General features: G+C 46.9%; 1 protein-coding gene across 1 annotated transcript; it reads left to right on the forward strand.

Annotated features, from left to right (window-relative positions):
- Positions 1-3,636: 3,636 nt before the first annotated feature.
- Positions 3,637-9,354, forward strand: LOC308591755 (gastrokine-1-like). Its single transcript, XM_081202683.1, has 6 exons — positions 3,637-3,779; positions 4,942-4,995; positions 5,866-6,003; positions 6,957-7,067; positions 7,305-7,446; positions 9,108-9,354. The coding sequence occupies exons 1-6, from the start codon at positions 3,768-3,770 to the stop codon at positions 9,188-9,190; spliced, it is 540 nt and encodes a 179-aa protein (XP_081058809.1). The 5' UTR covers positions 3,637-3,767; the 3' UTR covers positions 9,191-9,354.
- The last annotated feature ends 2,212 nt before the right edge of the window (positions 9,355-11,566 follow it).

The raw sequence follows: 11,566 nt of genomic DNA on the forward strand, positions 1-11,566 counted from the left end.
GGTTCGTTCCTGGTTAAATTGTGGCTAAAAAGGAAGCTACTAAGGCCATGATATTTTTGTCCCGATCTGATGGGGAGAAACCTCATTTGACTTCTCAGATTTGTAGGTCGGAGGTCCAACATTGTGACGGCCTGGGACTCGGGCTCGGGCTCGGAACCAGAGAAGTCTCAGTCCACACCGGATCCTTTGCCTCAGGCAGCATCTGAACCTAGTCTGGGGCCTGATCCTGAAGAGCCCCAGTCTGCACAGGTTCCCCTGCAACAAGCACCAGCTGGGCCGAGTCAGGGGCCTGAGCCTGCCCTGGCTCCAGATGTGGGGATTACCTCGTTGCCTCCAGCTGGGCCATCACTTACAGTGTTAAGTTGTGGGTGAGCATATCAGACGACACAGCGATTCTTCAAACAGCTCTTGTTTATTCACAGGCCAGAACAGAACTGAACTGAAGGGTTCAGTCAGCTTGCTTATATAGAGCTCCAGTACAACGTTACTGTAACAACTTTCTAAAACTATCCAATCACTGAACGTCACTTTCGATCCTTCATTTGCATAGCTATCTACAGTATCCCCCTGCAGGCCCGGGGTGAGAACTTCAGTACATAACATACAGCTGCTCATCTACCAGTTGGGTCAGGAGAGGCTGAGGCGGCTCCTGGGTCTAGTAACCCACTGACATCTCCCGAGCTGCAGAGACTAAAGTCTGAGAGAAGGAGAGACCTGAGTACTCGCAGGAGGAGTGCTCGCCTTCAGGTGAAACAGGGAGGTGAGTCACTGGGGGAACAGGACCAGCCGTTACCCCAACAAAGATAAAAGGCTGTCGGACCCCTGCCCCAGGTTGCGGGAGCAACATTGCTGTATGCCAGGTCCTGCCTGAGATCCTGCACCTGTCCTTGCCTGGTTTCCTGCCTTGTGTCCTGCCTTGGCCCTGTTGGGCTGACTCATAACGGAATCCTTGGATTTGGGACTGGACCTGGACTGCATTGCATTGCTCAAATTAACTCCTGGGCCCAGCACAAACATTTTGCTCAGCATCAGTTGGCGAGGTCTGCTGTGTAAAGGACAATCTTTGAGATTGTGGTCCATTGAATCAGGTACTACAGTGGTACCTCGGGTTACATATGCTTCAGGTTACATACGCTTCAGGTTACAGACTCTGCTAACCCAGAAATAGTACCTCGGGTTAAGAACTTTGCTTCAGGATGAGAATATAAATCATGCTCCGACAGCGCGGCAGCAGCAGGAGGCCCCATTAGCTAAACTGGTGCTTCAGGTTAAGAACAGTTTCAGGTTAAGAACGGACCTCCGGAACGAATTAAGTACTTAACCCGAATTACCACTGTACTTGGTTGCAGGCACACAGACGGGCTTGATATGGAGTATGTAAGAATCTGCAGAAGGGAAGAATGCAGAAGGGAAGGCATTTAATCTTGTGAGCATAAAAGAAGATCTCATTCAATTTCAAGCAAGATCATGCCCCAATTGGTTGTGATCTTGCCCAAAATTGGTACCAATGGTGGTGATTTTTCTCCACCACTGTCAGAGGCAGCTAGGCAGGTGGGGCACCCATGGGTGTGTCTCCTGGGGCCGGAGGTAGTGGACTCAGCCTGCCTAATGGCTGTGCCAGCTCTGTCTCCTTGTTGGTTTTTGTCTTCCGCGGCCAGGGAGCCCTCACAACCTCCCTTCAGCACCCCTGCCCCCAGCTTAGTGCTATGCTGCTCAGGCTGGGGGGGAGCCCAGCTCTGATGGTTGGGAACTGATGATGGGATTTGTAATCCAAGACATTTGGAAGGTACCAAGTTGGGGAGAGTTGGGATGAATAAATGTCACTTTTGCAAACATTCGTGCCAGATGTGAAGAACTGTGCAGGTTTTAAGCAAAGATCCGCAGTGTAAGAACTTAACTTTATATCCATGGAAAGATGGTCTGTATCTTTTTTTTACAGAAAGTGGCAAGTGCTCCACCAAATTTATTCTTTCAGCGATTCCATACCGCTATCAGCATGTTCTTTTGAAAGGGGCCACCTTTTCCTTAAAAGGGACGCAGGTGGCGCTGTGGTCTGAGTCTAGGGCTTGCCGATCAGAAGGTCGGCGGTTCGAATCCCCATGACGGGGTGAGCTCCTGTTGCTCAGTCCCTGCTCCTGCCAACCTAGCAGTTCAAAAACACGTCAAAGTGCAAGTAGATAAATAGGCACCGCTCCAGCGGGAAGGTAAACGGCGTTTCCGTTGCTGCTCTGGTTCGCCCGAAAGCGGCTTAGTCATGCTGGCCACATGACCCGGAAGCTGTATGCCGGCTCCCTCGGCCAGTAAAGTGAGATGAGCGCCGTGACCCCAGAGTCGTCCGTGACTGGACCTAATGGTCAGGGGTCCCTTTTCCTTACTTACAGGTGTTAACAGAAGAGGCTGTTGCCTTCGCAAACAGTTTTTGTGTATGCATGGGTCAATTAATTATATCAATTTAAAGATGTGAGCAGGGAACACAAAGAACTGTAGCCATTGGAGCAACACACCTCAGAACGTTTTCTCGTGTTAAATTCATGTTTCCTTGAAAATCAGATCGACTCTAGGGGTGGTAGCCAACTAGGTTTACTCAGAGTAGATCCGCTGAAATTAACAGTCCTAACTTAGTCATGCTCACTAATTTCCGTTGAGTGAAGAGCAACGTCCAGCCACTTTTGATTGATGGGGTCTGTGTGGAGAGGGTAACAACGTTCAGATTTCTGGGCATTGAATTACAAGAGGATCTGTCCTGGAGTGTCAACACAAGGGGGCTTGTGAAGAAGGCGCAGCAGAGACTGTATTTTTTGAGAATACTAAGGAAAAACCATCTTCCGCAGAAACTGCTGCTTGCCTTCTATCACTGTGCCATTGAGAGCGTGCTCACTTATGGCTTATGTGTGTGGTACGGAAGCTGTACTACCAAGGACAGGATGGGGTTGTGCAGGGTTGTTAAGGCAGCAGAGAGCATTGTTGGCTGCCCACTCTCCACCTTAGAGCAGATTTATGCCACAAGGTGCCATAGGAAGGCACTGGACATAGTAAAAGATCCATCGCATCCTGGTCACTGTCTCTTCGAGCTCTTGCCGTCGGGACGGAGATACAGGACGATGAAGACAAGAACGAGCCGTCTTAAGAACAGCTTCTTCTCCAGAGCGATCTCGGCCCTGAATGGGAAGCCCGGACTTTGAAAGTCATCTAATCTCCCTTGCTGTATTATATTGTATTGTTTAATTAGTGTTTTTATGGAGCAGTCAAGTAATTTCGTTGTCCCCGAAGGGGGCAATGACAATAAAGATATTATTATTATTAAAACATAGCTGAATGCCACACTAAAAGCAAAAATCACAAGAATGGAACTTAAAAATGTAAAAAATCCAGATTTCTGCCCGTCCTGATCAATGCAGATGTTGGAACGTTACTTGACATTTCACACAACAGGCTTACTAGGCGAGCCATGTTTGTTTTGTGGGATTAAACTCGGTCTTAATTCAGCAGTTTTAAAATGACGCCTCCCGCCCATTCCTTCTGTGCAATCAAATGTTATCAAAAAGTGTATTGATTATATCTTTTATCGGCCTCGTGTGGCTTATCTGTAAGGCGTCACCCGGTTTCCTTGTCCTTCGCCTACATGCCCCAGGTCTGAGGAGTTCCAGCCCCACTGTGATAAGGGGGCCCTACCCCTTCAGTCTCTCCACACCTAATATTTGAAAACCAGAGTATATAAAGTGGAAGGGTTCCTCTTTAGCTGATCCCACACTTCTTCCAGCGACAAAATGAAGCTGATTGTGAGTATACACAACTTTTCATTTTCTACTGAAAGCCCATGCGATGGAAAACCCGATTTATCCCTAAAACCTCTTCTTTTTGTGGGAAGCAATTTCTAGATTTCATTTATATATGTATTTATTTTATACTGCCTTTTCTCTGAAGGAGTTCGAGGTGGTATAAATGATTCTCCACCCACCGTTTCATCCTCACAAGAACCCTGTGAGGTAGCTTAGGCCAGGGTTGCCCAGCAAACTACATACCTCACAGGGCTGTTTTCGGGATTAAATGATATGGGGAGAACCTTACCCTCCTTGGAGGAAAAGCAATGCAACAAATAATATAAAATACATCTGCTACATCATATGTGGACCTGGTGGGCTTCAGCTCCTTGAGGAATATGGAAGAAACACACTCATGGTGAAACAGCCCCCCTGCCCAAGAATGCTCTTGAGCTGCTGTGCTTAAGAGCTCTTAACTCTGTGATGGATTGCGGTCTTAATCTTAAAACATGAAGTAACCCCCATGCACTAACAAACACAACTGTCCTTCTAGCTACTGGAAAATTGAATGTACATAGGGTGTTGCAGATGGAATCCTAATGTCAAAGTTGGCTGCCTTCCAATGGACATTGGAAATCAAGGCACTTGGGAAATTTCTCTGCCCCCACTCAGAATAATTCGATAGCCAGTGCATGCTTGAATCCATCTCTAGTTGCCGGAAGTCCAAAATCGGAGGCAAAGAGTAAAGGCACTTTATGCAGCAAAGGAATGAGCGAGAAACGGCTGGATCCACACCCTGAGTTGTTGCTGTTTTTTGCAGATTAGTTTACAGTACAGTGGTACCTCGGGTTACATATGCTTCAGGTTACATACGCTTCAGGTTACAGACTCCACTAACCCAGAAATAGTAGCTCGGGTTAAGTACTTTGCTTCAGGATGAGAACAGAAACTGTGCGCCGGCGGCAGCGGGAGGCCCCATTAGCTAAAGTGGTGCTTCAGGTTAAGAACAGTTTCAGGTTAAGAACGGACCTCCGGAACGAATTAAGTACTTAACCCGAGGTACCATTGTATTATAAATACTGTACTGAGATTATGTTTTATTTTTTTAAAAAACCCGAGTTGATTATAAATAGAAGGTGACTGTCATGTAATGCTACTCTTCTTCTGAAATCCGTTCCAGGCTCTGAGTGTTGCGCTCCTGGGCGTTCTCCTAGCCCCCACTTTAGCCGATAATGTAAGTACTAAGACAGATTAAACACGTTGCTCTCATTACATTATTTCTGTCTTGTTGCTGCTCTTAGAAGCTCGAAATCGGATGTGCTCTGAGGCTGCCTTTATACAGTGGTGCCTCGCAAGACGAAAAGAATCCGTTCTGTGATTCTCTTCATCTAGCAGTTTTTTGGTCTTGCGAAGCAAGCCCATTGACGGATTAGAGGATTAGCGCTATTAGCGGCTTTTAGCGGCTTATCGGATCAGCTGATAAGTGGCTTAGCGGCTTAGAAAAGGGGGGGAGGGAAAGAAACCCACAGAAACTCGCAAGACATTGTCGTCTTGCGAAGCAAGCCCATAGGAGATTCGTTTTGTGAAGCACCTCCAAAACGGAAAACTCTTTCGTCTAGCGAGTTTTCCGTCTTGCGAGGCATTCGTCTTGCGAGGCACCACTGTATCTTGGTGTAGAATTCTGCGTGATGAGAGCCTCTTGCATTGTGAATGTGGGCACAGCAGCTATGGGGACATGGAAGCATTGTCCTCTGAGGCTGGCTCTGATCCCATTCTTGAGCCTTGTGTAGGGTGGCCAATTTACCAGATTTTGAGGGATAGGAGCCGGGTGCTCTTCCAAAGATTCCTGCATCGCAGAGGGTTGGACTAGATGACCCTTTGGTCCTTTCCAACTCTACATTTCTAGAATTCTAGCATCTCCAAACGCAGCTTGAAAAAAATAATGCTTCAGACTGAACTGTGCTTGAGAGCTGGCTTCAGTCATGCTTACTGAGGTGGACGTCCACTTTTTGTTCTATTCTGCATTTACAAAGAAATGTTTATTGCGAAATCTGGAACACTGAAAATCTGACTGTCTTGCTGTTCTTCATTTTCCCCACTCAAGAATATCAGCGAAAAGAACCAGGGAAATGTGGGGGGGCATTCCCATCAGTCTGTGAGCATTGACAACCAAAAGCAGGTGGTCAACGTGGACAACAACAATGGCTGGCACTCCTGGAACAACATCTGGGATTACGGCACTGTAAGGAGCACCCGCACATTCAGATGCCTTTGTTTTTTTTACTTGGGATAAGGAAGGAATTCAGTTTAGTTCACATAAAAAAATATGAATTGATCAAATTTCTGAAATGGTATGAGAACAATAGAGTATGCAGTATTGGGGAGGGGGTGAAATAAAGCTCAGTTCCACATTTTATGTAGACCTGCCTCATCACTACTTCCCAAGGCAATATGCCAAATGAGGCACATCCCCGCAGATTTCATAATGCAGTTCTTCATCCAAAAACTGCATAAAATGCACGCATTTATTTCATAAAATTTATATAGTGGTCAATTGCAGGAAAAAAAAAACCCTACTGAAAGTAGTTTGCAAAAATAAATTGAGGGAATATAATTTGTAAATTTGTATATTAGTGAACATGGGATGCGGGTGGCACTGTGGGTTAAACCACAGAGCCTTGGACTTGCCGATCAGAAGGTTGGCGGTTTGAATTCCTGCGACGGGGTGAGCTCCCGTTGCTCAGTCCCTGCTCCTGCCAACCTAGCAGTTTGAAAGCACGTCAAAGTGTAAGTGTAAGTATACCTTCCGGCGGGAAGGTAAACGGCGTTTCCGTGCGCTGCTCTGGTTCGCCAGAAGCGGCTTAGTCCTGCTGGACACATGGCCCAGAAGCTGCAAGCCGGCTCCCTCAGCCAATAAAGCGAGATGAGCGCCACAACCCCAGAGTCAGCCATGACTGGACCTAGTGGTCAGGGGTCCCTTTACCTTTTCCTTTATATTAGTGAACAGTATATATAAAATTGCACTAGATTAGGGAATATTGTATGCAAAACTTTTTACTTCTTTAAAAGTTGTGAGTTTGAGGCAGTAATGGGGTGAACCGTGTTTAAGACTGGAAAACTGAAAAAAAGTAAAATTGACAGAATTGTCCCTTCCTGCATAATGCTCATCTAACTACTGCTGTTTTGCTTGGGCAGGGCTACATGGCAACCCGGATCCTCGCCAAGAAATCTTGCATTCTTACCAAAATGAATCGAAATGTCATGCCAGATGTGACCACTCTTCCAGAAGCCATCAAGGAAAAACAGGTAAAGCCAAGAGGAGCCTTGTTGGGTGGATTTCAAAGAGGATTAGACAAGTTCTTGAAGAATAAGGCCTTCAAAATTTGCATTTCCTGAAATAATAGGAGTGCATCCAAAGTTGTCCTTCAAGATTTCTGCTTATTTGAATTTGGTGATTGAATTCTCCAACCAATGGTCACAAAAATACATATGACCCACTCAGTCCCGTCTTTCAATTCTGTGCTGTTGCTCCCCCCTGTTTAGAAGGATCGTACCAAAGGGCCGGCACCCAAGAACCTCACTTACATGGTTACTCCCAAGAAGATCACTAACCTGGCTCCATATGGGAAGAACATTGAAGCCTTGTGCAGAGGGATCCCTACCTATGCTGCTTATGAATTCGCAGGTGAGTCCTCAACTGAAAGGGGTTTGCAGAGTGAAAAGAGTGTATTCCTGCCTCAGGGACAAGTTGAGTTTGTTTCCCCTTCCACACAACTATACATGGAACCAGAGAATCACAAGGGAACCCCTTTTGGGGTCATCTCCCCCCACTGCGTTCCTCCCCAGGGCCACGGAGCACAGGTTTGACCCTAGTGATAAACTGATTGGGCAGCTGGCTAAAAATCTTCAGACTGGATATAAAATAAACGTGCAGCCTCAGATTTATATTAATAATAAATATTATAATATGCAGACCCGCTGAAAATATTGAGATTCTAATGACATATTGATAATGCAAGCGCACCCATGAACTGAACAAACTGTATACTTGGAACATTAAACTTGGATCTGTAGCACAACATAAAGGTAAAGGGACCCCTGACTAATAGGTCCAGTTGTGACCGATTCTGGGGTTGCGGCACGCATCTCATTTTATTGGTTGAGGGAGCCGACGTACAGCTTCCTGGTCATGTGCCCCGCATGACTAAGCCGCTTCTGGCGAACCAGAGCAGCGCATGGAAGTGCCGTTTACCTTACCACTGGAACGGTACCTATTTATCTACTTGTGCTTTGACATGCTTTCGAACTGCTAGGTTGGCAGGAGGTAGCACAACAGAATGAGTATCACACAACAACTTTGTTGCTTTTACACGGGGTTCACTTACAGAAACCTTCAAATGTGATTGCACATAATTGGGTGAAGCTGCCCCTTCATGCTGTCAAAGGGCAGAAGCGAATGTCCGTAGAAATACTCTATTCACAGCACATTTCCGCAAAGTGCTACTCAGAATTAGTTGTACATTGATCATGAAATATATCTTATAGCCTTATCCCACTTCTATTGTTGGCCCTGGTTGATCATTGCAGCCCCACTGAAGCGACTGGAAAGGCACAGCGGCTGAACTGGTTTTAAAACAGCATAAGTTGACTCTGTTGTCGATGTAACATGAGCTGCAGGGTTCTATAAACTGCATGATAGCTGGTGTGGCAGGGTGGTGAGAGTGTCAGGCTTGGACCTGGAAAATCAGGGTTCAAATCCTCACTCACAAATCCTCACAAAGCTCATTGGGTGACCTTGGGCCATCCATTCTCAGCCTGGCCTACCTCATAGGGTTGTTGTGGCAATTAAATGGGGGAGGAGAATCATGTATGGCACCTAGAGCCCTTTGGAGAAAAGGGTGGGAAATAAGTGCATTAAATAAATGATTTAACTCCATCCAAATGCCTTGTCTGATGCTATATGTTCCCATGTTCCAAATACCGCGGAACATGTGGGAAAATAATATCTGGGATGCATCAATGTCTGAGGGTCTCCCCTTCCAAGAAACTTTGACCCCTTTCATTAAGAATGTTAATGACCAAAATCAAGACCTTGTATACCAACCGCTCAATATTCGCAGTGGAGAGGTTTGATCAAGTAATGTTTGACTTTTGAAGGTATTAGTGGATGTCTAGAGACAACAGTTAAAAGAAAACACATTATTAGCTGTACTGCTGGATAAGTGTTTAATGGTTAATGTATTTGTTTAAAAACAAACACATTTTAAAATAAATTAATAAATCAAATGATTTAATTCCATCCCAATACCTTGCCTTATGCTATCTGTTCCAATTTTTTCTTTCCAGGAGAAAATTCAGGAGCCTGCTTCAAAGCCAATATCCTCTGGATCTTGCACATCAGCCTTTGTGGGGGAGAAAGGATGTCTTAATAAACCTCCAACTTTTCCCCACCACAGTGTTTGTCCATTGATGAAAGAAACAGCTTCTTACCCTGGGTTTTCTTCATTTCCTTTTCATCTTACGCTTGGAGCATGAGGGGAAAAACTACTGCATTTGGAGTGATTGCCAATTAAAATGTGCCTAGAATTTTAAACGTCTCTCTTCATTATGTATTTGTCACATTTCTATCCCACCCTGATCGGCCATTTTATCCTCTCCCCAGCCCTGCGAGGTGGGCTAGATTGAGACAGTGTGTGTGTGTCCCAAGATTACCCAGTTTGAGTTTATGTTGCTTGATTTTCAAGTTAAAAGCCCAGCAGAAAAATTGAGTTTCTTGAAAAATGCCATCTTTAAAAGAGAAGGAGTTGCTTACCTAGGAATTAACTCTCTCCTATCCACACCTCTACCAAAATTACCCTGATTCTTCCAAGTCAAACAATAGAGCTTCTCTCCTTCAGCGGTAGAGGGGAGTCAGAGTAGAGGCAGCCCTGTTAAGTTTTGGGTGAACATATCAGACGACACAGTGATTCTTCAGACAGCTCTTGTTTATTCACAGGCCAGAACAGAACTGAACTGAAGGGTTCAGCCAACCTGCTTATATAGAGCTCAGCTACAAAGCAACAGTAACAACTTTCTGTAACTATCCAATCACTGAACGTTACTTTCAATTCCTTATTTGCATATGCGGACCTGAGTCAGAGTAGAGGCAGCCCTGTGGAGGGAACATCTAGACCAGTGTTTTTCAACCACTGTTCCGCGGCACACTAGTGTGCCGCGAGATGTTGCCTGGTGTGCCGCGGGAAAAATTGAAAAATTCGAAAGATTTTTTTTTAAAAAAAAAAAGTCAAATTTTCGATTGGGGCGCCGTCCCCGGAGGGAGTCGGGCGAGTCGGGCGGCGAGAGGCGGGGCGGCGGCGGCGAGGAGAGGCCGCCCAGCGCGGGGCTCTCGCCGTCTGCCTGCCTGGCTGCCTGCGAGCTCGGCGGGCAGCGCCTCCGTCCGCAGCGCCCGCCTCGCGGCTCTCATTCCCTGCCCCTGCCAAAGCTCACCCAGCCAAGCCGCGCTCTCCTTCCTGCCTTGCTTTGCTGCCTCCTCCCCCCCCACCCCCAAAGCTTGGAGGTTCCCCGGCGCCGACCCACAGGTTTGACCCCCTTCTCACACCTGTTCGCGCTCCTTGCACGGAATGGGGCGGATGGGGAGGAACGGGGCTCGCCGCTGCCTCTGCTCGCCCTCCCCCCCCTCCGCCGGCGGTCCCGTGATTCTTGGCTTTTTGGCGGTTGGCACAGAAGGAAGGCAAGGGGGAGGGAAAAAAATTGAAACTTACACTTTCGTGCGTCCCTCCCGGCGTGACGCTGCGCGCTGACGTCACGGGGCTGTAATGGTGGTGTGCCTCGAGATTTTTTTCATGAAACAAGTGTGCCTTTGCCCAAAAAAGGTTGGGAAACACTGATCTAGACATTGCTCTCCTGCAGGAGACACATCAAAGCAGGAACTAGAGGGCTGCTTACTGAAAGGACCCTGGATAGGCAAGCAACTCCAGAGTTGTGGCTGTCCTGATAAGAAAGCGCTGCCCTCTGAGTGTTGAGGAAAATTTGGCAGAGCTGGCAGGCAGCTACCTCTTTGTTTGTGGCGTCATAGGCAGTCATCCAATCACCACTGCCTGTTTCTATGCACCCAACTTAGCACAACAAGACTTTATCCAGAAGACACTAACAAAATTAGACCATTTTAAAAGAGGGTGACCATAATAAGAGGAGACGTCAATTGCTGCAGCGATGACTCTAAGGACTGGCACAGGCACCGATCGGTGAACAAAGTCTCCAACCCACTCTTGGCAGAAACGTTGACTGAATGGGACCTGGTTGGATACCTGGCAGGCACTGCAACTGGAAGGCAGGGAATTGCGTGGCAGATTCCCGCCCCCCCCCCAAGTGGAAATAATGACACATGACACAATTATTAAGGTTAATGGGCTAATTAAGGCCACAACTTTATTGGCTACAGGTGATGAGCGGTATTGGCTTAGGCATTGGTCCTAACCGACTATATCTGGCTTCAGCCATTCCACTTGAAGTCCGGGAAGGGTTAACCACCAGTAGGGGGAGACCTGCTGATGCACATCAACTAGGCACTCCCCCAGGGCCACCGATTGGGGGCGTGCCTTAGGCCCTCACCTCCATAGGTTTCGGACAGGGCTTTGCCCCCTGGAATCCTTTATTGGACTACCCTTCAATCTGAGGGGCAGGTGATGGCGTTACCTTCCCTCTTCCAATTACAGAACTATATCAATGCCTAACCGCCAATACCAAGAAAGTTGTGACGATTTGCTACGAGGTAGGCAAAAACCAAGTGGCTGGTGCCAATTTGC

The sequence above is a fragment of the Podarcis bocagei genome, assembly GCF_964188305.1.
Source record: "Podarcis bocagei genome assembly, chromosome: 7".
NCBI lineage: Eukaryota > Metazoa > Chordata > Lepidosauria > Squamata > Lacertidae > Podarcis > Podarcis bocagei.